The sequence below is a fragment of the Salvia splendens genome, chromosome 10, assembly GCF_004379255.2.
Source record: "Salvia splendens isolate huo1 chromosome 10, SspV2, whole genome shotgun sequence".
Taxonomy (NCBI): domain Eukaryota; kingdom Viridiplantae; phylum Streptophyta; class Magnoliopsida; order Lamiales; family Lamiaceae; genus Salvia; species Salvia splendens.
In genome coordinates, this window is record NC_056041.1 from 2,836,221 (window position 1) to 2,862,887 (window position 26,667).

General features: G+C 37.6%; 4 protein-coding genes, 1 non-coding gene and 2 pseudogenes across 7 annotated transcripts; 3 read left to right on the forward strand and 4 right to left on the reverse strand.

Moving 5' to 3' along the window:
* Positions 1-6,199: 6,199 nt before the first annotated feature.
* TRNAG-UCC lies at positions 6,200-6,271 on the forward strand. Its single transcript has one exon. It is a non-coding gene; the product is annotated as a tRNA-Gly (tRNA).
* Positions 6,272-6,331: 60 nt separating this feature from the next.
* On the reverse strand, positions 6,332-8,261 carry LOC121750476 (annotated as a pseudogene).
* Positions 8,177-10,509, reverse strand: LOC121750475 (annotated as a pseudogene).
* A 301-nt stretch (positions 10,510-10,810) lies between these two features.
* Positions 10,811-12,811, reverse strand: LOC121751523. Of its 2 annotated transcripts, none has more exons than XM_042146273.1 (7): positions 12,567-12,811; positions 11,974-12,016; positions 11,785-11,877; positions 11,631-11,693; positions 11,422-11,517; positions 11,267-11,329; positions 10,811-11,059 (listed from the first exon to the last, which is right to left on the reverse strand). In XM_042146273.1, exons 1-7 carry the CDS (start codon positions 12,668-12,670, stop codon positions 10,973-10,975), a joined length of 549 nt encoding a protein of 182 aa, XP_042002207.1. In that variant the 5' UTR covers positions 12,671-12,811; the 3' UTR covers positions 10,811-10,972. The 2 variants fall into 2 exon arrangements, with proteins under 2 accessions (XP_042002207.1, XP_042002206.1); XM_042146272.1 differs by having other exon boundaries at positions 11,267-11,344.
* Positions 12,812-12,859: 48 nt separating this feature from the next.
* Positions 12,860-19,274, forward strand: LOC121751520 (carbon catabolite repressor protein 4 homolog 6-like). Its single transcript, XM_042146269.1, has 15 exons — positions 12,860-13,082; positions 13,263-13,653; positions 14,166-14,332; positions 14,477-14,542; positions 15,421-15,473; positions 15,817-15,898; positions 15,999-16,048; positions 16,393-16,474; positions 16,725-16,817; positions 16,979-17,011; positions 17,160-17,248; positions 17,344-18,292; positions 18,403-18,488; positions 18,581-18,665; positions 18,900-19,274. The coding sequence occupies exons 1-15, from the start codon at positions 12,996-12,998 to the stop codon at positions 18,963-18,965; spliced, it is 2,379 nt and encodes a 792-aa protein (XP_042002203.1). The 5' UTR covers positions 12,860-12,995; the 3' UTR covers positions 18,966-19,274.
* A 1,751-nt stretch (positions 19,275-21,025) lies between these two features.
* Positions 21,026-23,543, forward strand: LOC121751521 (3-ketoacyl-CoA synthase 11-like). 2 transcript variants are annotated; one of them, XM_042146271.1, is made up of 2 exons: positions 21,026-21,182; positions 21,647-23,543. In XM_042146271.1, exon 2 carries the CDS (start codon positions 21,672-21,674, stop codon positions 23,205-23,207), a length of 1,536 nt encoding a protein of 511 aa, XP_042002205.1. In that variant the 5' UTR covers positions 21,026-21,182; positions 21,647-21,671; the 3' UTR covers positions 23,208-23,543. The 2 variants fall into 2 exon arrangements, with proteins under 2 accessions (XP_042002205.1, XP_042002204.1); XM_042146270.1 differs by having other exon boundaries at positions 21,031-21,194.
* A 115-nt stretch (positions 23,544-23,658) lies between these two features.
* On the reverse strand, positions 23,659-25,653 carry LOC121751524 (probable histone H2A variant 3). The gene is made up of 2 exons (XM_042146274.1): positions 25,384-25,653; positions 23,659-24,152 (listed from the first exon to the last, which is right to left on the reverse strand). The coding sequence occupies exons 1-2, from the start codon at positions 25,492-25,494 to the stop codon at positions 23,856-23,858; spliced, it is 408 nt and encodes a 135-aa protein (XP_042002208.1). The 5' UTR covers positions 25,495-25,653; the 3' UTR covers positions 23,659-23,855.
* Positions 25,654-26,667: the final 1,014 nt, after the last annotated feature.

The following is a 26,667-nucleotide window of genomic DNA, read 5'->3' on the forward strand; positions in this document are numbered from 1 at the left end:
ACTAAACAAGCCCAACAGCAATGACGGCCCATCAGCCTAAAGCCCAAGAAAGAGTATCAGTTCGGCATGACTAAAGAGTACCAGTCCGGCATGACTAAAGAGTTCAGTTCGGCACAACCAAAGAGTTCGGCCCCAGCCTACAGCTCGGTAAAAGCCAACCAATCAAGCTCTGCTCTCAGGTCAGCATCAAGCTCTACTCTCAGATCGGCAACCAAAGCAGTTCGGTCTCAGTAAGAGTTCGGCCTCAGCCTACAGCTCGGTAAAAGCCAACCAATCAAGCTCTGCTCTCAGGTCGGCATCAAGCTCTACTCTCAGATCGGCAACCAAAGCAGTTCGGTCTCAGTATTCGACCGAACAAGGAGTTAGTGGACCCATACAGGATTTCCACAACTTCCAACACACCCACTACCACGTGGTGTCAGCTCAGGCCACGATCGTAGGCCATGACCTACGCTACATGCAGGACCTCCATGACCTCCACGACATCCACAACCATCATTAGTGGTGATGCAAGCCACGATCTTAGTTCAATGTATAAATAGAACTTAGATCAGATAGAAAAAGGTTAAGCTCTCTAGAGATAAACCATCAAATAGCAAGTCTGTATTGTAAGCTGTAGAAAACAGATCAAGCAATACAACTCTGCCCTCTTTTCTTCCCGTGGACGTAGATTTACCTCAGTAAATCGAACCACGTAAATCTCTGTGTCGTGATCTGTATTCTCTACCAGCATTTACTAACATCAGAAATTCGCGGATCCATCAATCCGCGACGGGCGATCGGGACGTCCGCCATTGTAACGAAGCAACTCGGATACGGACGTCCCGTAAGGACGTCGGATGTCCTCGGACGTCCGGGCGACGGGCGGGCGGACGTCCGCCATTGTGGCTTGGGTCGGACGTCCGGTATTAATTTTTTTTAAAACTCTATATATACGGCTCGTTGAACTTCATTTCACTCGCACCACTTGTGTTAACAAGTTTCTCTCTCTACATCTCTATTTTCAAGTAAACGTGTTGAAATTTTATTTCCGTAAACGTAAATTGCTTTATTTATGAATTTGTGATTTTTTTATTGCGGGAATTCCTAGTGGGAAGGGCGATGAGAAGGGCGGATTGTGCAGGGGAAGTCCTAGTGATGTGGCAGGAGGTGTTTTTGGGAAGTCCTAGTGGATGTCCGAGTGGGACATCCGTGCATTGGAGATGCTCTAATATATGGTGATCTAATTTCCCTTCTAGAAGGAATGATGGTGCACAGTCCTTGTCTAGTATCGCGTCATTTATTAGAAAAATCTTGAAATTAAAGTATCCCTGCAACTTGAGGAAAAGAAAAATATGGGTTTAAGACTTTAATCAATAATTTCCCTAATTGGAATCGAATACAATGAAAATTCATTTTCGAGACAATTGCGTAGTAATTGGGTTACTTGGAATTGTCTCCATTGATATTATGCAACTCTTAGACTTCTGAAATTATATATGTATGTTTAAAAAAAATTTGCGTGAAATCATTAGTTATGAAATTAATCAACTTTTAAATTTAAATGATAATTTGAAAATACTTTGTGTATACGGTTATTATCAAATCATTGATATGTTTGTGAAATAATGTTCAAAATAAATAAAATGTGGTCTTCCAACAATTTCAAAAATGTCAAGATCATAACATTTTTTAAATTGAAGTTATAACTCGATAATAATTCTAAAAAATGAATTAGAATCACGCGGAGAAAAATCATGCACAAGTGTTGTCAGAAAAATCATGCACAAGTGTTGTCATAAAATTATTATGACTAATAATTAAATCCGAAACACGATTAACCATAATTAATGATACCCAACACCCAATATGGTACTAAATCCCATTGAATCCTAAGAAGATTTGTCGGTTCAAAGTCAACTAAATTATCATTAAATATTAAGCTCTGTAATTACACGCCTCCTTATTAATGTGTGTCCATGTGCGTTTATACACAGCCTGTTCTGAAATTTTACCCAAATAGTATTAATTTTTATACAATTTTAATAAAATAAAATATAGAAGAGTGTTATTTGGTTATAATATGGCAAAAATATTAAGAGCAATCAGTAGTTCATTATTAGCACTGGGATTCGCATAATTTTCTGGAAATACAGACGGTCTAAATTCTTGATTCGAAGGTATTGGTTTCAATAAATTTATAATTCTCTTTTTCTTTAGTTTATTTTATTTTGATGTTGTAGTATTGTAGATGACAATAATGTAGGAATTTTATTTATTACTACTAGTTTTTTGTTCAAGGACAATTGATAATTCACCGTCGCCTTTTTTTGGATTAGATATAGCATAGAGAAGAATATAAATTTGTGCATAATGAATTAATTAAGCTAGTATCATCATATAATAGTAATATTATAAGTGTCATTGACGTGTATTAGTTAGCTCTATGCCATGTGTGTAAAAAATCATGGATTAAATATGCCCGGTCAATGGATTTTGACCAAATAATAAATGTGACGAGACATTTAATTTTGTGAAATTAAATGACATAGCGTCGATCTACATTTTACGTAGGTAAATGTAGTATATTCACTTTCTCAAATCCGATTTCCGGTGAGTGAGAAATAGTGGATTAAAGTTGGGCATAATTAGCTTTTAATTAAAGCTTGGAGATGGAGCTTAGGGAATAATTAACTAGTGTTAATTATCCCACATTGGAGGATTAACACATCTTTAATGTGTATAAATTAAGTGACTTTATGTTACTTAATAATTATAGTGGACCAAGATGGGTGAAAGAGCCCACACGCGCGCACACGCGCGCGCCGCCGCCGCCGCCCGAGCCCGAGCCCGTGCACGTGCTCGCGGGCCGCGGGCCTCGGGCCCGAGCCCGATCTTGATCTTGGACTTGGACTTGGACTTGGACTTGGATCTTGGCAATTGGTCTTTGGGCTTGGTGCTTGGCCCAAACTATTCTTTTTGGACCACCGCCGAGTCAGCAATCCAAGTGGCTTGACACGTCGTCAAGCGAGGCACAGTCACGGTTGCCACGTGAGAAATCCACACGCTCCACACACGGGTGGCACATTACAGCCACACGCCTGTAACCGACGTCGGTTACGTTTTTGCCATGATGAGCCTTCAATGGCTGGTTGACCCTGCATGGTGGTTGGCCTATAAATAGGCTAGCCATACCACTGCATTAGGACACACACCTACAAGCATTCTCTGCATAAGCTCTCTCCCTCTCCCTGCATTGTCTTTCTGTCGGAGCTCTGCCCTCTCCTCCATCCCGTTCGCCGGAGCTCTGCTGATTGCGGTGCTGCATCAGAAGAGACGTAGCCGTTTTACCTTTGGGGACGACACGCCAAACCGAGAGCACTACCGGGGCGTATCTCGTCTTGCGGGAAGAGGCCTCCTCGACTCGGCTGTCATAGCATACTGGTTTAGTTGTTTCATTTTCGTTGTAACTTCAGTTCTTTTTGTATTCCTTCTTTTGGGTTGTATTACGCCCGGTTTTGTTATCTTGTAATCCCAGAAACCAACAATGTGTATATTCCTCAATTTGCTATTAAAAATAAAAATAAAATTAAAATAAAGAAAACACGTAGTACTACTTACTACATTGGATCAAATTCAAATTAATTTAATTCAGCTTGGCATAAACTAGTATTCCTTCATTCTATGATATATGTTGTTTCATCCAATTTTACGGCAACTTGCATTGAAACATGGTTATCCAAGTAATGTACGAATAATATTAAAGATAAAAATAAGAGCTATCATTGATTAGTCATTGCATAACTCTTATATACTACTACTAATTATCTCATATTCGTCATGTGTTGTTAAAATAATTAATTAAATGTTTGTTGATATTAAACTAATTTTAATAGTAGTAATTAAGGCATCTAATATTACCACTTGAACAAGAACTTACCTGCCCCCAACACCACTATAAGTGAATAACATATGTGATATAACGGATTAACAATCCTTTGTTTTAGTTTTGTCAATCGAGGTTTTGGTGTGTAACCATAGGATTCTATAATCATGTGTTTTAATCTCAGCCGTGGGTTGTTTCCCACGAACTAATTTAATTAGGGTACACTCCAAATAGGGTGAATTTGTCCTCATTTATTTGCTAATCTATTTTATTTTAACTTTGGGGTGGGAATAGTTGGATAAGTTATACTCTCTTTGTCTAATAAAACTTGAAAATGACACTAGTTTTAATTTGAAAGTGACACAAGTTTATAATCATTAATCAACAACATATTTATATTTGGGCTATTATTTCTTTATTGGGCTAATCTATTTTATTTTAGTTTTGGTTGGGAGTTGTAGGATAAACTTTGAAAATAACACAAGTTTAATAAACTTGAAAATAGCCCGAGTTTTAATTTTAAATTAAGTGGCACGGATGTATAATCATTAACAAACAACATATTTATATTTGGGCTATTATTTCTTTATTGAGCTAATCTATTTTATTTTAGTTTTGGTTGGGTTTAATAAACTTTGGAGGAACCAGGCCCATTGGGCCGGAACACTGTGCAACGCGTGTGGCATCAGGTACAAGTTGGAAAGATGTTTATTTTCGGGAATCATAAGATAAGTCATATCTACTTTTTTTATTCAATTGTCATATTTATAAGCTTGTTGGTTTTATATTATGTATAAATCTGAATATGAACCCACCTAACAAATTGTCGAATTATTATAGCTCAAATATACTTGATATGACGAATACTTTGTCAACATGTTATTGGAGCACATATTCGACTTAAAATTAATACCAAAATGGATCATAATAAGTGCCAAAATAGGAGTATTGTTGTAAGTCAGAGGGATGTAATATTTATAGTTTTGTTTGGGGTGATTAAGTTGCACAAGATTCGCACTATGTATTAAATATACTAATTATTTTCTACTATAAAAAATAATTTAGCCGTTTTAACATGTTAATAACATAAAAGATTGTCTTTTTTATATGCGCTTTTTTCCATCTATCGCAACATCACAATTGACACGTGCAAGGTTCTTCACAAATTGAACTCACGTTCCATGACTAAAAAAGTTACTTATTGATATTTGAACTCACACTTTATCACAAAAACTCACACTTTATCACAAAAAAAAAGTTGGTTGTTAACAATTTGAACTCACACTCCATCACCAAAAAGTCGGTTGTTGACCATTTGAACCCACACCCCATCACCAGAACAGTTGGTTGTTGATAATTTGAACATACACTCCATCACCAAAAAAGTCGGTTGTAGACAATTTGAACCCACAATCCATCACCAAAAAAGTCGGTTGTTGATACTTTGAATCTAAACCCCATCACAAAAAGGTCAGTTGTTGACAATTTGAATCCACACTCCATCACCAAAAAAGTCGTTCACAATTTGAACTCACACTCTATCACCAAAAAAGTCGGTTGTTCACTCCATCACCAAAAAACATGAATCCAAATTCATGTTTATCGAAATACTTATTTCTTGATCTATCTGATGTCATTGAAGGATAATGAGGTCTAGAATAGAATAAAAGCAATCAGATTTATCAAGCAGGGTTATCAGCAATCAAATCTATCCCAATGAAGATAATTTATACTCTCTTCGTCTAATAAAACAAATCTATCCCAATGAAGATAATTTATACTCTCTTCGTCTAATAAAACTTGAAAATTGCACGAGTTTTAATTTGAAAATGGCACGTGTTTTAATTTGGCTATTAAGTATTTCTTTATTGGGCGAATCTATTTTATTTTAGTTTTGGGCTCCCTCCATCTAATAAAACTTGAAAATGGCACGTGTTTTAATTTGAAAATGGCACGGATTTTTAATCATTGATCGGCAATATATTTATACTTGACATGCACAAGTGTTGTCGTAAAACCTGACATGTAAACCAATAGTCAATGGTATTAGTCGGTTCAAATAGGCTAAATTGTCATTAGATGTTAAGCAAATGAAAATTGATTATGGCTGGCTAAGTAGTTTAGCGTGTGAACACAAAACAAACGATCTTAATTAGCGTATGAACACAAAAAAAAAGTATATCTAATTTTTTAAAAATGATTCAATATTCAATTTAAGCATAAAAATGACTGGGAACATATGTTACAATTTTATCAATTGCACGATAAAATTCAAACACAAAGTCCTAAAATTCCACCTAGCAATATTATATATAAATTCCCTTATAACATCAAGCGTTTGTAGTCCAACGGTTAGGATAATTGCCTTCCAAGCAATAGACCCGGGTTCGACTCCCGGCAAACGCATTCATTACATTTTTTTTATGAGTTGCCCTAATTAAAATCAGGGCACCATTAACCAAACACAAATCTATTAGTGATTATTACTAATTGCAAGTATGATTGTAATGGCTTCACATGTAGAAACAAAGAAAATGAAGTAAAATCATTCATATTTAACAAATATACTTGAAATCCAACTCCTATATTGTAATCATCACTCTTTTTGGCATTCCCATAACAACAATAGGAACAACCCCTTGAAGCTCAACCCACGCATCTTCCAGAAGCTTCCTGGCCTCATCATCCGGCAGCGTCACCGCCGCCACCCTCCCCCCCGGCTCCACCGCCGGCATGATAATCACCTGCCCCGCCCCACATGATCATCTCCACCGTCCAATCTCACCTCACTCTCTCTATCCAGCCACTCGATCACCTCCATCACCCCATCTCCGTCCATTAATCCCGCTTCCCGAATCGCCGCCGCAGCTCCCGCCACGCCCTCGCTCAAGCCCGCCCCCGCCACCTTGTTGAACACCATGCAGCTGCCGAAGAACCGCTCTCCAATCCCAAAACGCTCCTCGCGTCGAAACATATCGAGAGCGAGAGCTCCGGCCCGGCACCTCTGACCTTGCGGATGCGGGTCCACAGCAGCGCTGTGAGGGCGTCGAAGGGGGAGGCGTGGGGCCCGGCTGCGGCGACGCAGCGCGCTACGGATTCTTGGGTGAAGTGGAGTGTGATGGTGGCGGTACTGGGGGGTTGTGTGGAGGTTGGTGGTGGAGTGCCTGATTTGTAGTGATCGATGGAGGTGGGAGTGTTGGCTGCTGCTTGTTGTGGTCGCGTGGGAAGAGGGCGGAACACGGGGGCGGGGGCAGTTTGGCTGCCTAGCGTCATGGCCTTGATCAGCGTTGTGGCGGAGGTCGGGTCGGAGAGCATGTGGCTGCAGCTCAGCCCGATTGCGACACCGCCACATTCAAATTCGGTTATCTACATACGGCCACGGAGCTAGGATTTTATTCATGAAGGAGAAAATGATAAATCGGAAAAAAGTACTACTACAAAATATTGCCTAAATAAAGGGTTAGTTGCTCGTGGAGTCACAAATTTTGGTTTGTCTCGCAATTTTCAAGATTTGATTAACAAATCACAAGACTTTCAAATATTTGTAATTGTCCCATGACGATTTTTTTTCAAGCAATGCGATGGTGTCATTTGAGTGACGGACAAATGTAAATTTCAATGATATGGATAAATAGTGGAACATATGTATTGATGTTACCAAGTGGACCACGTCATTTTGACCCTTAGAATCCACAAAAATATAAAATGAAATAATATTTCCCAAATTTAGTCATACGAGTAACTCAATAAAAAATTTTAAAAAAAAAATTCAAAAAATGCTAACTAAATATTCCTTCCGTTAAGTTGTGTTTTAAATAGTATAATCCCAACTAATTTTAAGTGGTCCAATTAATTTTTTTTTTTATGGGAATTTATGTGGAGTTGCAGTTGAGAACCTGGACATAAAAGGTAGACCAGAAATATGGTTTGTGGTAGATTTCCTCCCAGTGGACTAGCATGATCCCCTTCTCTCTATCAACATTCTGCAGCCATTCTTGGACAGTTCCATTCACCTTGGCCTCCACCATTCTAACACCGGCATCGTTGCATTTGACTGTCCAGTGGCCCTCCGGTGTCCTCACCAGCCGGCCAATGACTGGTGGGTACGCAGAGAGCGCCTCTTGGTGAGTTCTCCTGGCCTTCGCCTCGTGGGGAGGTTGTAGTACAGGACTATGCGGACATGGTTTCCTTCCATGACTCGATCAAGAACCGATAGAGGGCTGAATTTTCCTGCCTCCACTGCCTTGGTGCTGATCACAGTTCTTTTGCAGACGAAGGTAACTTCACCCATTTTTGTTGTTTGTGTGTGTGTGGTGAATGGTGGTTTGTTTATATCATGTGTGGAGGGAAAGAAAACTCCCCATGATTTCTGGGAAATGGATTTCTCATGACTCATGTCAGTTCCAACTGATTTCAGTTCTTTTTGTTACAAAGAATGGAGGGAATGTGATTGAAATAAGGCATGTTGCTCAGGTGAAGCACTTTGCTTTCTTCTTCACTGGCTGTGAGATGATCAAAGAGGTCGCAGAACAGAACTTGCTCGGAAGCCACCAGCAGCCTAATAGACTGATATTCTTCTAGGGCCGGCCGAGGTGAGATTCTCCACGCCCCATTTCTCGAGGCTCCTCCCAGCATGAGGACTGATTGGGTGAGCTGCATCTCAGCGTCGTATATGGCTTGGTTTCTCTCATCACTTTCACCAGCTCTGGAATCCAGACATTCTCTGCTGCTTCATACATATCCTCACCGAGTTTCCCTGCAGTTGATCATCGGATTTTACAGCCAACTGCAGCATTATAGTACTCCACTCCATTCATCAGATTTATGGATTTAGAGAGTGTTTACCTTAAATTGTGGCTCTGCTTGATTGTTGGTTGGTTTGCTCGTAGAGAATAGCATGACCCTCTGAACCTATGTCGAAATAGTTGCAATTGCCAAGATCAGGATATGCCTTCTTGAGTTGGATTATGGTCTCATTGTTTGAAAAATCAAGGAGACCTCTCCAGTGGCGAAGCTAGAAAATTTACGATGGGTGGCCCAAATTAATGTTAATACCTTTAGGATTTTTTCGATGTTCATGGCGTCGGAAGCTCGAATATTTGATATTTTCAATATTTACGTAAGTAGAATGGATGGAAAATAATTTTTTATAATGTTTAAATGAACGAAAATATAAATTATAATAAATAAAATATAATAATTATATTTTTAAATTTCTTTTTATTATGAGTATAATGATGGAAGAAAGCAATTACGAAATGACAAAGAATTAAAATGAACATAATTAGTGGTGTAAAAGAGAATTATGTTCCAAAAAAAGAAAGCAAAGAAAATAAAATATAGTACACATTATACTGCAAAAATAGAAAGAAGAAAAAAAATGTATAAATACAGACTTAGAGGTAAAAAAAGAAGAAACACATTATACTGCAAAAATAGAAAGAAGAAAAAAAAAGTGTATAAATACAGAGTAGAGGAAAAAAAGAAGAAACCGGACCAGAGGGATTCAATCCCTGGACGTTTACAAGCGAGACACAGATTTCTACCAACTGCGCCACCATCCTCTCATGTAATGTAAAATTTATATATACAATATATGCATAATAGAAAAATTGAAAATTGATGGGGGTGGCTTCACCACTGCACCTCTCCATGCACAGTAGCCAGAATATCTGTCATATGAAGTGTATCATTTTGCATATTTTATAGGGAGAATCATGACAGACAGAAACAGTCAAGTTTGTTGACAAACCTCAGTTTAAGGTCTGGAAGAAAAGCTTCACGTATTGACGAGAGGCAGCCATCGGCTGCAACAAGTAAATCGCCCACTATCTCCACTGTTTCATTAGTTTGGAGTACTTTAGCTTGAACTTTGACATTAGTTTTATCATCAGAAATGCAGAAGGACAAGAACAAATGTCCCCAAAGAACGATCTCACTTTGCAAGGAGCTGTAGAGAAGGCTATGCAGATCAGCCCAATGCACTGCTCTAAAATTGAAATGCTCATCTTTTGATAGTGTCCATGTAATTTTCTTGTTACCATCTGTTGTTTGTTCCTGTAAAAAATTATCCCTAGGTTTCAACGTTTATTTTTATTCAAACGAAGCATATCACAGACAGCAAACACTTTAGGAATTCATAAATCTTGAACAGAAAAAGACAGACACAGGTTTTTAGAGTTTATATTCCTCTACTTCTAGAAAATATAGCATTATCAAAGATCTTATATCAATTTTAACACAGTTTGTGCATGCTTGAGGAGAAATATGTCACCTACATGCTCAATAGTCATAGGCAAACTGAGTTGCTGGAGATGTTGGGGCTGTTGGATCCATTTCTCTATGAGCTTCAGGGACACTGTGTCGAGTCCTACTCCAGCACCAGTAGCAGAACGATTTGGAGGAGAGCTTGTTTTCTCCAGCACCACCACATCCCACCCCGCTGCAGTCAAGGTGGGGGCACAAGATATCTCAGCTATACTGCCTCCCACAATCACTGCCTTTGCCTTCCTCCTCGCTTCCTTCATCTCCATCGACCTCTGTGTGTGTGTGTGTGTGTTGATCCTTCTAGGAACCTTGAAAGCTATCAGGTACCAGATAAAATGCTGTCCAATTCAATAATTGTATTCCTTGTCATATTTGAATTATTTATTTATCCTCTATGATTATTTCATTGGACTTTCTGTTATATCTTCTAGTTTAGGTGATGGTGACATTCTATATCTAAATTTGCTTCATATCAATTGGCACAAAAAAACATTTCTAAAAAAATAGAAATTTAAGCAATTTAAACATATTATATCAAGTCATAATCCTCAATATTAATCTAAGGGAAGAAACTCTGCCTCATTAAAGAGAAACCATCAAGCTACCATAAGATCACCTGCAACCTCAATTATCTCTACAGATTTAAAGCTTTATTTTTCAAATTCAAACTAGATAGGATTGGCGGCAAAATTATATGTCAATAACCACAAACATCTTTACAAACAGATCAGCTTTCGAATTATGAATCTTATTGCTATGTATATAAGTACACATATACATGTTTCGATAGAAACTGTGAATAATATACATGTGGTCAGCTCATCCATCTTCAGAGGTGTCTTAATATGCTACACCACCGGAAAAGCTATCTCCATCGTGAAGTACAGACTCCGTCAGCCAATAACCGTCCCAGGAACCACCGACTTTCTGAAAACAGGAGAATTTATCAATGATGCTTAACACAAATGTTCCTTGATTTGTTCACCTATCTATTCTAAAAGTTGAAGATGTCAAATTTGAAAACGAAATGTAGAATTACTTGATTACAGTACCTTGATATATTATTTCTTCGCTAAAAAGGAATTTGTGAATTATACTATGATTGATGATCACACAGAAAGAATGGTAGCAAACCTGAATCATAGTAAATTGGAATACTTCTTCTTCTTCAGGCCGAGCTCCTCGTATCCATACTCTCTGCTTAAAGCAATACTGTTCCACGTGTACCGGTCACTAGAGGAAAACAAGTGCATACTAGGATTCAAAGTGGATACCTGGAACTGACTAACCTCATCGACGTTTAAACTGCTCAAGATCTTTCTTTCCCGGTGGCCTAGTAGAGCTCTGTAGCTTGAATGGTGAAATATTCGCCTAAATCTTTCAAACTGTGACACAAAGAGCTAATAGTCAGAGACAACAATAGCTGAACTTCTAACAAATAGTCAGTCTTGCTTTCGGTTGTACGAGAAACAATACAAAAGCATCAGATTTTACTGACCTGACCCAAGTCAAAGAAGGGCCCGAAATAGGTAGATCTTTCGAAGGGATCAAATCCTGCAAACTGTTATCTCATGTCATCCGATGATATCGCTGAGCTGAAAGCATCGAAATAAAATTAACAAATGAACACACAATGGCAGATTTCAAATTACCCTATACATGACTTCAATGCCATAATCGGGGCGAGGTTGGTCATTGAACATCAACGCATCGAGTTGGTGTCTAACAGCCTCATCTGCACTAAACTACAGCAATTAAAAGGACAAGAAGTTCATCAGCACACTGCAAGATAAATACTTTTGTGTACATTAATCAATTAAGTTTGCAAATTTGAAATCTACACTCAATCTCGGACCGAAAGGTCTTTTCCTACGAGACTCAAGCCTGAAAAACAGACATCAGAACACTTATTAGCAGCTGTGAATCAGAGAAAAACTACTGGAATGATCACAATAAAGTTGTAGGACAAATGAAAATACAATAATACTCTTGTTGTAGAGCTTGCTAAGATCACAATAAAACTCGATTTTGAATCAGTAAAACATAGATGAAGCAATTACAGAAGGTACGAATTTGATATGCTTCAATTTTCTGAATGATCACGAAGCCTGTAATTGAATGTTTGTTGGAGTTATCATGTCTAAATTCTAAAGTAGATGTAGCTGGACACTTTTCCTCAATTCAGCTATGAAACAGTCGATCTTCATGCATATACAGAAAATTAATCGCTAAGAAACAACAACTGAAATTATTGATGATACAGATTATGCAATTTGGCTTCTCAACAGCAATCGGCTACTACAACGTGTAATAAATCAACAATTTCAGTAAAAGAAATTGAGAAAAAGGAGAAATTATACATTCAAAATCAGTAGTTAACAAACAGCAACTTGCTTCTAATACCATAAATCAGTAGATAAATATATAGAAATACCAATCGGCGGAAAAGAAATCCGGTACGTCAGCGGCGCAGGCTCGAAAGCGTAAACTAAGAGGTTTGGAGGCGTTAAAAGACGGCAGAGATGAGCAGAACGACATCGTTTTCTCCGACCCCCAAAATGAACGATCTCGATCAGACGAAATATGGCGGGGAAGAACCAGAAAAAGTAGTGGTCTTGTTTGTAGTTGGTTGCCAATTTTGTAAAGATTGTGAATTTATAGTTCGTTATTGATCTTTTCTATGAGCACAAAAATATCCGCTTTTATATATTCTCTTGTATTTCTATTTTCAAGCTTAGGTTTTAATAGTGTAAAAAATTAATTGTTTTATAGTTACCGTCGTCACGACTCAAAATTGTTGAGAGAATTTTCGCGTTTGTCAGTTATGAAGCTGTATGATTTTAAGCAATAGTTGACCCACTCAATGAACCGCCGCCCTTTTCCCTTCCGTTCCCTCGCCGCCGCCACCACTGCAGATTCCGCCGCCGCCGCTATGTCCTATCGCCCTCACGTAAGCAATCGCATAGCTCAATTCTTTCCGAGCAATTTATTTTTCGCCTATTTGATTGAATCATTCATTAAGCAATTGGAATTTTTTCGGTTCAAAATACCGACAACGTATCCTGATATCCAATTTCAGTAATGTAATGATAATTCTTCAAGTAGAGTTAAACCTACTGCTGTTTTACAGTTCAGAGGTGGCCGTTCTCAATTCGGGAGAGGCTACTGCGATAGGCCGGCGGGTCCCGGAGACCGACCGGAATTTGTGTCCGGCGATTCCCACTTCAGTGCGGTTCGAAATGCCAACCACGGCTACCGGCCTAGCTATAATGCTGTCCCTCCGCCTCAGCTGCTGTATAGGCCTGGACCGTGGTTTCAGCAGCCCGGCCCACCAATCGCGCAGGCGCATCAGAACCTGGGGCCTCGCCCTTTTAAACACCCATCGCAGGGACGGCCAGCTTATGGTAACTATCAGCAGTTTAGGCCACAGCAAATGCGGCAGCAGTTCAGGCCTAGGGCCACGAAGCCTCCGGATTATAGAGCGTGGGAGTACAGCAAACTGAAGCTACCTCCTCATTGCGGTAATTCTTCGTGTTAGGTTTCTTTTTAATGAAATAGTAATGTTTAGTTGAACAAGTTGAATTAGTACTAGCTTTTTTGTACCTATCAACCTTCTTGTATGTGCACTAATTTCTAGTCATATATCAAAAGGTAAGGGTTTTTATGCAGTTTTTATGCTTGTATATAAAAAAGTAAAGAGTTTTTCAATGTGGAAAAGTATGAGGATGCGCAGTCTTACATCTTCATTCCCTTTATCTTCTTAAAAGAATGAATTTTGTTCTAACTGATAGTTCGGGATAGATTTAAGAAGTCCTGCCATGGTTTTGATAAACAGTTCATTTTTTAGAAAGATGGGAATTGGCTTGTACTCATGTGGTTGAGAACTTGAGATATTTTATTTTGATATGATGCTCTGCATCCTTCTTGTGTTTCTATAGACTATAACTAGTCGTATATCATGCTGCTATTTATTTTCCACCTTATGCTGCAACATGTTTCAGTTTACCCCGAGTCTCTTGCTATCTTGGTGCAGAGCGATTCACTGTTCTCTCTTACAATATACTGGCTGACTACTTGGCCGCCGATCACCGGCACAAACTTTACTTTCATGTTCCTGGCTATATCATGGACTGGAATTGGCGCATGAAAAATATCATTTTTGAGCTTGGATTATGGTCAGCTGACATTTTGTGTTTTCAGGTTATCATCCTAATGCTTTTTTGTAGATCATGTCTTGCAAATTTTTGATGGCTGAGTCTGGCTGACATTTTCCTCTTTAGTAGCTTTGGAAAATACTTGCTAATCATCTCTTAACTTGATTCACATATTCATTTGAAAATCCAGGAGGTTGATAGATTCCAAGACATAGAAGTAGAACTGAATCAACGTGGATACAATGGCATTTGGAAGGTCACTTGAATTTTTATTTTATTTTTTTGCATCAATATTTACTTGGAAAATTGTTATTTGCATTAATATTATTGTATAACTATGGGTCGTCCCTGATGCGTTGTGTGTTAATTATTGGATACTTGAAGTTGATTGATAGAATCGTGTTGTTGTCCTTCTAGGTAAGCTATTAGAATTAGATTAGTCCCTAGATTTCTGGTTGACTAAAACCTAGATTTCTGGTAGGCTAAAACTAAGAAAATTACAATCGACAAATTTAGTGAATAATGATTTGTTGGTTTTTGGTGACTACGTTGAAAGTTTGAAACTCATTTTTACTTCAAATGGATCTAAGGAGAGTACTAGCTTTTTATTATGGTGGTACCTTATGGCCAACAACAACATAGATAAGGAGGTGCATTTCTGAATTGCTAAACCCATGCTTCTATACAAAAGTTCTTATTTTCTACAAGTGTGTGCATGTATTTCATTGTCTACTTTCTTATTTGGAGTAAGCGCTTATGTCGGAGATAGCAGTGAACAAGAAATCTTATCAAGATGACTTGCTGGAATTTATCTTTGTTATGGTACATTTTTACTTGTATATAACTGGTTGTTTAATAACCACAAGGAACTTGATATCTACAATGACCAAAAATAGTTTCTATTACTGGAGGATATTGTGTTTACATTCGTTGAATCATAGATATTACTCAATTAGGTTGTTTATCATATTAATTTCCAATTTTGTATTTAAATCTTGTTCAGAATTTCTTTTGGAGGCTATGATAGTTTGTACCTTTGACTCCAGAGTTCTAAACTAACACTTCTCGTAGAGAATGTTAATAGAGTGATATATCCGAACCATACTAGATAATCACTTTTTTATTTACTTGTAGATGCGAACTGGTAATCCTGTTGATGGTTGTGCTATATTTTGGCGTGCTTCAAGGTATGAACTCCCAGTTTATTGTTCATTTGAAATTGAAGTATCAGGAAGCACTTAATTTGGTCCTTAATATATAATTTTGTTAGCTTCTCAATTATATCCAGGTTTTAGCATATGCTGACATCTTTTCTCGGTTCAGTTTACATTGTTGAAACTATTACTTAATGAGCTGTGCAACTTTTCTTTCCAAAAACTGCTAATTTTAGTAGTACTTTGTATCTTATGTTAATTTACTACCTTGGCACTTATATGTATGTCATTGTCACTTATTCCTGAAAGACCTAAGCATGTTCAAGATGAAATATACCTTGCAATGGAATTAATCAAGTGTATTACTTTGTTTTAGATTCAAGATGATTTTTGAAGAATCTTTTGAATACAGAAGGTTTGGCCTTCGGGACAATGTTGCTCAAATATGTGTGTTTGAGGTACACAGTTTCAGTTTACTTCTGAGCACACGTCAACTGAGAGTGAGACTATAGTTATGTATTCCTTTCATTTAGCATCATCTTTTTTCTTGTTGAACAGTCTCTGAGTGGGTCGGGTATCAGTAGTGGGGCGTCTACCCTGCCAACAAGGCAAGTTGTATTAATCACTATGTTTTTTTGTTCTTTTTTCTTTCTTTTTTTGCAACATTGGTACCTCATGACATGTTCTGTATCCGAAGTAGTATTTATTATTTGTGAATCAAGTCAGGTGTTGCTTCCAGTATCACGAAAACTGATATGTTACCTGTTGTGTGAACTGGATGCAACACCCATTGGCTTGAACCAACAACAAGTGAGATATAAGAAGACAGAGAAGAATTGAGTGGATTTCATGGAAGATGAACAGTATATTAGGTGTTCTGATTGTTGGTGCTTTTGTTATTCTTACAACAATATTTCTTATGCTAAAGCTGGCCAAGATCTTTCTATTGCAGTTCAGCAAGCTCTAACAGAGTTGTTGTTTGCAACATTCATGTGCTTTTCAATCCTAACAGGGGAGATATTAAGCTTGGACAGGTACAATTGCTTCTTTATGTGGTTCTGATTTGACTTTGGCATCTGATATGAACTAACTGCGCAGCTCTCTGGTCCACCCGTTGGTTAACTTACCTTTGTCACTTCACTTGATAATGAATTAATGATGCATGCTTAACTTGTATTTCTTCTATAATTATCAACCTTATTCTAACCCATCATATGTCACAAACTGTTTGAGCCATCTTGAAAGGCCTGCTACATATATCATGGATTTGATTTTTGTTGTCAGATCAGGGTCCTCCTTGAAAGGGCAAATGCTGTTTCTAAGCTTTGGAATGATGCTCCCATAGTTATTTGTGGAGACTTTAACTGCACTCCCAAGGTTTTTGCTTGTTCATACATTGGAATATCATGTTATCTTAATATTTCTTTTACTTAATGCATCTTATTTAATTTTGGATCTAAACTAACCAAACCCTCTATTGGTCTATCACTCAATTTGAATGACCTTTACAACACCTTATTGGCTTATTGTTCCTCCAGAGTCCCATGTACAACTTTATCAAAGATAAAGAGGTATTGACTTTAAATTTCGTTGTACTTTTTGCTCCTAATCTTGTTTGTTTACTTTCTTTAGATCAATACTAGGTAGGACAGCTTTACTCCCAACCCAAGGATCATATTGCAGCCCTAATTTTGATGCCTTTTCAATATCTTACTGCAGCTAGATCTGTCAAAAGTGGCTCGTGACAAGGTCTCTGGACAAGTCTCTGCTGAAATAAATCGACCAGCACCTGCTTATCCTGATTTTCGGTAGATGTTTGTGTGCTGGTTAGGTGATTTTCCTTATGTGGCCGTGAAATCTCATTGGCGATCATTTAAATTGGTCTGTCTGTTTTGTGATCCAGGGCAGAACGTGCTGCTACTTTTATCCAAGCTCCAGCAGTCGACTCTAAAAGAGTAGAACAACAAGATTTGCCTTTAAATGCTCAGGAGTTTCCACGTACTAACCTTTCCAGTAGTCCCCCTTCTGCAAGAAGCCACTTTCAGCCTGGATCTCCGATTGTGGCTGAGACTGATTCATGCTCTACTGTAGAAGACAGAAGACAACAAATTAATGACTTGCCTAACCATGATGCTGTAGAAATTTGTGCCATCGAGGGCATGTCAAGTCCATCTATCCCTCATAATATTTTGAATCAAAGTGTTAGTAAAGTTGAAGGTGGCATCGAGTCTCCTATTTTGTGCGATAAGGGAACAGATGAAATTTCTATGTTGGAGTCTTCTAGTAAAGATATCCACTCTCAGGCAACTAAAGGAGGAGAATACGTAGCAGATTTGTTATCTGAGACCCCAGATAACCATATTCAACATCAGGGCTTGTCTGGAAATCATTCAGATGATCTTTCTATCACTTTGAACATTAACTCAGATTCATCTGACAATGAGGGCCCTTCGAACAACTCTGGTGGGCACAATTCGTCCGAGCATGAAGCTGTTGCAATATCTGCTTCAGCTTCAACGGGGGAGGACAAGACATGCAGAGTATCTTTTGCCCTCAAATCTACAAGTTCTGATAACATACTGGATCAGAAATTTGAGACCTTGTCACTTGATGAAGTAGTTAATGATTCTACACAGAAAGTCTTTGAAGATTCTGAGTCATTCTTATGCGAATTGCATTCTAAAGATGGTAGTTCCCCCAGCCAAAAGCAGGAGAATGTCTTTGGTACCGAAAACTTCCGATTCAGTCCATCTGATTGGACTCCAGCAGAAATAGAACTGGCAACTGGCAGTGCAGACTGTAAGGTCATGGAGCACCCTTTGAAGTTGACAAGTGCATATACAGAAGTTGAGGTATCTTTATTATAGCTATTGTTTGATTTTTTGTGTTTAGGATGCGTAATGTGTGCGAAAGTTGTTGATCTTCAATCATGTATGTTGGGTACAACGTTTTGCTCCTGCAGAGTTGTTCGGAATTAAGAGATTCCAGTGGTGAGCCATATGTCACCAGCTATCACAAACTTTTCTCAGGCACAGTTGATTATATATGGTGAGTCATGAGCCGCTGCGCATCTTTTGATATTCATCTGTTGGAAACTGTTTCGTGTGCTGATATAGTTTATTATCATCCGATGATGCCAGGCATTCTCAAGGTCTAGAAACTGTAAAGGTGCTTGCTCCAATTCCCAAGCATGTTATGCATCAATCTCGGGGATTTCCCACAAAGGTATAATTTCTAAAACAATCCGTGCAGGCTGTTATATGAGCAATCGTCTGCATAACTAATGAAACATTGCTATATGTGAACATGAATGAATTCTACTATTCTCACAGAAATTTTCTAGCCTGATAGAAGTTCGATAATTTTATGGTCGAAAAGCATCCTTACATCTTAAGACATGGCATGTGCATACACTGATCTTTCCATTAATGTTCAACTTGTAATGGTTTGTGTTTCCAGAAATGGGGAAGTGATCACATTGCATTGGTTTCGGAATTCGTCTTCACTAAAGATATCTCCTCATAGTCTCCCGCGTCAAATATAACATATGCACATTAGTTTCAACTCCCTAGCAAGGTAAGGCGTCCTCCCAGCATTAGCTTTTGCATCATCGGTTCGCCTCTTCTCTCGATTTTATTTGATCTTTACTAATAACTGGAGAGTTGGTTCTTGGATGACTTCTTCCAAGATTTGAGCTTGAACCTATTTTGCATGTTGAATATTTATATTTTGCAAAATTTAGTTGAAGTCAAGATAGGAATGAGTAGGAAGCGAGGCACCACATGTGATCACGTTGTAAGAATAATTTCAAAATATTGATATGGATTTTGTATATGTGAGTGACCACCAATGTTTGAGAACACAAAACGTTGTCGTTTTGCGGAGCTTTGTTGCGTCACGCTTTTAGCTCAGAAAGAAATCACACAGCTGTGCTTTGTCCGTCTGTCTGTCTGTCTGTACTGTTCCACCTTTCAACTATTGCCAAAAATGTGGGGTCTATTATTGCTATTAATTAAATTTGAATTTTTTGAGTTTTATATTTGAATGATTGAATTCTTTAATTTATTTATTATGCAGTAATAATCTTGGTCAAACTGTGGAAATTAAAATTAGCTCAACAATCAACATGATTTTGACATTCTCCATTTTGTCCTAGAAAATAGAAAGGAAATGGCGTGTATAATTTTAGTTGTAGAATATTGCCAAAATGCACTTTCCATTTCTAATACTAGTCGTAATCTATTTTCTAACAACTCAATCCAGCCATAGATGCCAAAATGAAGTTTTTTTTTTTCTATTTATCCTAGTTTCTTCTGACAGTTCAAATTACTATTGAGTTCTGTGTTTAGGATTTTCTTTTTCATATTTTTTACTTATCAAAGTTTCTTCTGACATTTATTTTTCTATCAAATTAAACAAATCCGTCATGAATCAGCAACTACTTATTTGTTTGTAAAATTAACAATCTTGAATTTAATCATCACGGTTATCCCTCCCAAGTCCCAATAACTGCCAATAGTGAAATAATTTCATAATTCATATAGAGGAGTACAAATAATTTTTAAAATTAATTTTAAGTAACTATTTGGTCAATTCCCGCACGCATTTCATCATTTGTCATGACATATTACAATTGAAATTTGAAATTTGAAATTTTGAATAGACAGCAGAAGGTTGACCAAGTCGACTCTTTAGCCGCCCTTGACATTTCCATTAATATTAACGGATATTTTTATTAATTTTATTACTTTCTTAATTGTGAATTGTTCCATTTCTTGTCCCCTTTTAATTGATTTCCTCGTTGAACAGCTATATGATTAAATTGATTCACAGTGTAATAATTATTGCATACATATTACAGCTGAATAAATAAAGGAAATTCCTATAAAATCGTAGTACTAATTACAAATCGATGTATAAATCACTACTAACCAGTAACCACCCACTACCTCATATTCCTCATCCAATCCACTCATTTATTCTCTATTCTTTATTATTTTATTCTAGAATCACATTCCAGTATTCTTCCTCTGATTAAACATGCATAGAAAAATTAATGTGTATCAAGAATTATTGTTAGTAGTAATTTGTTTGTATGCCCTCTAAATCAACACTATTAAAAAGATAAATAATTAGGAAATAACCGAAAATTTTCAGATAGGGACGAAATTGAAAAACAATACTTTCTATATCCATAATAATTGTTATTTTTTTTCATTTTGATATATTATAAAAATCTCTCTAATATGATTGACCTCATTTTCAACTAATAATATTCTAAATATACTCTATACTACTATATTTCTACTTTACCAATTTTGCTTTAAATTTGTGATATCATTTTAAGAAGTATAGTAGAACTACAATTTATGAATGTATTTGGCTGAGATAGTTTTATTTAACTTATCAATTAAAATTTTGACTAAACTACAAAAAAAACAGTAACCTAATAATAGTGTATAATCAAACCAATTGAAATTAAATACTAACAATAAAAAGAAGAATATTTAACACTAAATATTTGATTGTAACGAGATGGTTTCCAGAAGAAATTAAAAATGTTAAATGTATCTACACAATACAACTCATATATTCACAACACAACAACATGCATTCAAATCAACGGCATTTGGTAATATAATTGACTCAAGCTTCTTCTTCCTCTCTCTCAAAAACTCCATCCCTCTCTCTCTCTCTACGCTCATACGATCGGTTTCTTCCGGAGATTTGCAAGAGAAAAGGGTGAGCTTTTTGGTATGATGCCCTATCTTTCAGCCTTCTCTTGCTATAACCTGAATCCTGTTTTCAGTTTTTTACCATTTTTTCTGAATTTATTCTGCACGAGCGTTGATGGTAAAGTCAAATTCTGATGTCGATATGTGAATCTTCTGCATCACTACCTCCGTTTCTTATTTCGTGACGACGTGCTCTTGATTTTGTATTTATTTTCTCAGTTTTTAGCTGCATTACTATTTTGTTTGTAGAGACGGAGCAGAAAGGTAATAACTGTCTAGGGATTTTGGTTTTTTATGAACAAGTGTTTGAGTAAATCTGGAATTATCAGAGAAATATGCTGTTTAGATCCAATTTTTTAGGATTAGGACTTTTCATACGCTGAAATCTTACGATGCGTGGTTTTGGAATTAAATTCTTAAATTTTAAGTGTTTCAATTTCCTGACCCCAAATTAACCTTGTATGTTTCCAGAGAGTTGGAGATTAGATAGTGAAAAATGAGTGAAATGAAGGCTAGCACGCCTTTGATTCCGGCCTCGTCTTCGAATAAGCTCCCTGATTTCAAAAAATCTGTGAAATTGAAGTATGTGAAGCTTGGATATCATTACCTCATCACTCATGGAATGTACCTATGTTTGTCTCCTCTGTTGGTGATCGTTGCGGCTCAGCTGTCGACATTTTCTCTCCAGGACCTTTATGTGCTTTGGGACCACCTCCGGTTCAATCTCATATCAGTTATTGTTTGCTCCACCCTCTTGGTCTTCTTGACGACTGTGTATTTTGTCACGCGTCCTCGCCCTGTATATCTTGTGAATTTCTCGTGTTATAAGCCGGATGAGGATAGAAAGTGCACCAGGCAGATTTTCATGGAGAGGTCCAAGTTGACTGGCAATTTCACTGATCAGAATCTTGAGTTCCAGAGGAAGATTCTTGAGAGGTCGGGCCTTGGTGAGGATACTTACCTCCCCGAGGCTGTCTTGAGGGTTCCACCGAATCCTTGTATGGCAGAAGCGAGGAAAGAAGCCGAGATGGTGATGTTTGGTGCAATTGATGAGTTGCTTGCGAAGACCTCTCTGAAGCCAAAGGATATTGGGATTTTGATTGTGAATTGCAGCCTTTTCAATCCCACTCCCTCCCTGTCTGCAATGGTCATCAACCATTATAAGCTGAGGGGGAACATTATTAGTTATAATCTAGGCGGGATGGGTTGTAGTGCTGGTTTGATATCAATAGATCTTGCGAAAGACCTGCTGCAGGTGCACCCCAACACTTATGCTCTGGTTATCAGCATGGAGAACATCACGCTCAACTGGTATTTCGGAAATGAGAGATCCATGCTCGTTTCCAACTGCCTCTTCCGTATGGGAGGAGCTGCCATTTTGCTTTCAAACAAAAGATCTGACTACAGGAGATCCAAGTACCGGTTAGTGCATACAGTCAGAACTCACAAAGGTTCTGATGACAAATGTTTCTCCTGCGTCACGCAGATGGAGGATCCTAATGGGAAGGTAGGAGTTTCTCTGTCGAAGGATTTGATGGCTGTGGCTGGTGATGCCTTAAAGACCAATATCACAACGTTGGGCCCTCTTGTGCTACCCATGTCCGAACAGTTGCTTTTCTTCGCCACATTGGTGGGGAGAAAGTTGCTGAAGATGAAGCTGAAGCCCTACATCCCGGATTTCAAACTGGCCTTTGAACACTTCTGCATCCATGCTGGTGGAAGGGCTGTGCTCGATGAACTGGAAAAGAATCTTCAGCTGTCTGAATGGCACATGGAGCCTTCAAGAATGACTCTATACAGGTTTGGAAACACTTCCAGCAGCTCCCTCTGGTATGAACTGGCGTATTCGGAAGCCAAGGGAAGGATCAAGAGGGGAGACAGGACGTGGCAGATCGCCTTTGGATCTGGTTTCAAATGTAACAGTGCTGTGTGGAAAGCTCTCAGGACTATAAATCCAGCAAAGGAGAAGAGCCCGTGGATAGATGAAATCGACAAATTCCCCGTAGAGGTTCCGAGGGTCGCAGCTATATGATTCTTATTCCTTGTTCTTCAACTTGCAGCGAGCTACTACCCGAATTGCAGATTTGCAGTTACCTTGTTTTCTTCTCTCAATTTCTTATGCAAATGCAAGTTTGGCATGAATTTATTGTTGGTAGGTGCTAAGAATTGGAAGGCTTGTTTGTATTTTATCTCCCATTAGAATTGATCTGAGCTAGCATTTTTTGGCATTCTTGGAGACAGGAGGGGTGATGTATTTAGACGATTGGAGCCACCTTAACAGGATACTAGGCTTCTCATTTTGAGGAAACTGCTGTCGGAATATGTATTAATTTTATCTCTTGATAATGAGTTTCTAATTTTTATTCAACTTGTTTAAGATCTGAAAAATGCTTCTTGCCATCATTCTACAAACTTTGCAAGTTCTTCATTGAATGTATTCATTCTGCAAGTAACACAATTACAAAGATTCAGAGACAAGTAACTGCAATCAATGTAACACACTTAACATAAATTTAAGGCTTGTCATGTTGCATGCTCTTTTATGGAAAACACATTTGCAACAGAAGTCTGTGCCAAAACATCTCTTGAATTCTTGAACAGAACCAACCAACTACTAGAAGTTCTAAACATGTAGACAGCCTAATCCTAGAACCTTAAACAGCCCCTGCTAATTGTTGTCTCATTCCTTGGAAGATTTGTTGATGAGCGACTTGTGTATATGGGGGATCACACCACCACCAGCAATGGTTCCTTTTATGAGGGTATCGAGCTCCTCATCACCACGAATAGCCAGCTGGAGATGTCGGGGTGTGATACGCTTCACTTTCAGATCCTTACTAGCATTCCCAGCCAACTCCAACACTTCAGCAGTTAGGTACTCTAATATGGCTGCAGAGTAGACAGCAGCAGTGGCACCTACTCTTCCATGAGCAGTGGCTCGCTCCTTTAGGAGCCTATGGATACGACCAACAGGGAACTGCAAAGAAAAAAGGTTGGGGACATTAGTTATAATAAGTACTACAAGAAGATGATATAATTCTTTTTGAAGAAATCTGAGAGATAAAGTTGCATGAATTACTGCAAAGAATCTAGACCTATCAACAGATTTTAATACAAGGTGACCAAAAAAGAAGCTTGATCTTTTACCACTTAGATGAAATCAAAAGTTATGATTTTGAAATATATGGTTAGCTTGCAAGACAAAAATTACAAAACTGCACCTTGATTTTGAGGGATGTGAGATCTACAAACAAAGTTCAAATAACATAAAAAGCACGAATACAATGCCATGGGTTATATCTATGCCATGTCAGCTACTTCATACTTGCCATAAGAAAGCATCCATTCCATATTTGTCCATTCATTCAGATTGTCTCATGTACAAGGCTAGTAACTTGAAGTATTGATATTTTGATCTATACTAAAAAGAGATTTTGCAATTACATTGAGCAAATTAACTTGAATTAGTTGAGCAAAAAGGTCATAGTGAAGCGCAATGCAGGTGAAACATGTTTAAGAAACATCTACCCAAGCAATCAAGATTCAAGACAGCTGAAACAGCTCATTGACATAAGTCATCACTAAACTGATGACTCAACTGGTACTATATATCAGCACAATTCTAGATTAAACATTTTGAGAAACAATCAAATGTGCAATCTCACTCCGATTTACTACTCCCAATATCCATACTTTCAACTATGAGAAGCACAATACTGCACATCTATCTAAGCAGAAAATCTGTGTGTACTCTCCAAGCTGCATCTCATCACTTAATTTAAATCACATGAAAAAGCTTTTTGCAAATCTATCACAACTATTCCACACCCCACTTCTATTTGAAAATTATGAAAGGCCCAACCGATTTACACGGGTTTCATCTCTTCAACTTCAGCTTTCTTCATAGTATATAGTATGACCCAGTAGACCAAACCACTCTTATCTACAATTCCAAGCCCATTCCGCCCAGAAAATTAATCAATATGTAAGCTCACGCCAGAAATCACTAGTAATCACTCGACAACTTGCACATCTAACAAGACCAAGACCAAGACCAAGACCGTGGACCGCACTCCGCACAGCTCACAATTAAATAACATGGATAAAAGGATTAAAATAATATATTCACAAAGTCAAACAATTGACACAAAATTCACGCGAATTGAACTAAAACGATGCGAGAATTCGGCAAATAGAAAGGAAAAAACCTGAAGGCCGGCGCGAGAAGAGCGAGAGATAGGTTTCTTCTTGTCCTTATCTTTGTCTTTGGAAGCAGGAGTTTTCCCCGTCAACAACCCCTTAGCTCCTTTCCCCGACATTCTCTAATTCACGTAGATCTGTGAATCGCACAGAAAATTCAGTTGAGAATCGGAGCTGTCGCTCTCTACAGAAGATTATCGCGACTCGACTCGTCACGACGACGATTTCTCTCTCTACGAAAGAACTGTTTGGGTTGGGTGTCGGCGATTTTCGATATATTTTAAGTGGGTTGGGGCCCGGATTCGTATTTATGTCCATATTCGCCAATCGGGTCGGTCAAGTCGGATTCGTGAATACGGCCCAATTTTAATGTACTCATATTTTGAAATTTTATTTAAATATTTCAAAATGTGAACCCCAATTATGTGACTGATTTGAACCTACTAGCCCAATATTAATAATTATTGATTTATTTGAGGCTTTGAGTCGAGTTCGATTGATTTCAGTATCTCTCTTACTTGGATATTTTATACTAGCTCAGTTGACAACCAATAATCGTATAATATTATTTTGGGTTATTTTTATAAAAATTTGTCATCCTTATTTTGGATAAATTTCTTTTTGTAATGAGATACAAATCATATTTTCCACTAATAATATCTTAATTTTTTTTTTCTCACAATCACTCTTCTAATTTATCAATTTTGCATTAAACTGTGTGTCTTTCACTACTAAGATCATCGATAGAGGAATGGAGTATTTATTCTGTGACTAGAAAAAAAGCAGACCCTTAATTATGTTTAGTTAGGTGCGAAGGGTTTGTGATTAGATTCCTTAGTGTACTTAATTAACAATAAATATCAAGTCCTAATTAATTTTCAAAATGAAAACTGGTCATTGTTAATAAGAAAACCCAAATAGAAAAACAGTCCATTACTAATCAAATAATGGGAGTAGATAATTGTTTTTTAAATAATTTTGTTCTACTAAATGTGTTACGTACGTCGAGTCTAGAAGGCATAGACATCCACGACTAAAAAATATCGTAATTTGAAATTATGTTCATGAAAGCAACATTTTATGTACTTCAACAAATTGGAATTTGGATTGAGTTTATATTATTATATACTACTAGTACATACCCCTTTATACATAGTTTTATCACATAATCAATTTGATTTTATGTTGATATATAGATTACTTTAAATAGTTATACAAACTATAGCTTGCATGGGTGATGCTGCATGCAGCGTCAAATTTGTTCCATTCATATGCTTTTTCTTTGTTTGAAC

Bases quoted from the DNA above. Each gene is read 5' to 3' on its own strand.
- LOC121751523 (XM_042146272.1), bottom strand. From the start codon at position 12,670: ATGTCGTTCTGCTCATCTCTGCCGTCTTTTAACGCCTCCAAACCTCTT. The intron at 11,518-11,630 runs GTCAGTAAAATC...TTTGTGTCACAG, and splicing joins CCTTCTTTGACTTGGGTCAG to TTTGAAAGATTTAGGCGAAT. The intron at 11,345-11,421 runs GTTAGTCAGTTC...CACGTGGAACAG, and splicing joins GCAGTTTAAACGTCGATGAG to TATTGCTTTAAGCAGAGAGT.
- LOC121751520 (XM_042146269.1), top strand. From the start codon at position 12,996: ATGAACCGCCGCCCTTTTCCCTTCCGTTCCCTCGCCGCCGCCACCACT. The intron at 15,474-15,816 runs GTATGAACTCCC...ACTTTGTTTTAG, and splicing joins ATATTTTGGCGTGCTTCAAG to ATTCAAGATGATTTTTGAAG. The intron at 18,666-18,899 runs GTATAATTTCTA...TTGTGTTTCCAG, and splicing joins CTCGGGGATTTCCCACAAAG to AAATGGGGAAGTGATCACAT.
- LOC121751521 (XM_042146271.1), top strand. From the start codon at position 21,672: ATGAGTGAAATGAAGGCTAGCACGCCTTTGATTCCGGCCTCGTCTTCG.
- LOC121751524 (XM_042146274.1), bottom strand. From the start codon at position 25,494: ATGTCGGGGAAAGGAGCTAAGGGGTTGTTGACGGGGAAAACTCCTGCT. The intron at 24,153-25,383 runs GTTTTTTCCTTT...TTTTCTTTGCAG, and splicing joins CTTCTCGCGCCGGCCTTCAG to TTCCCTGTTGGTCGTATCCA.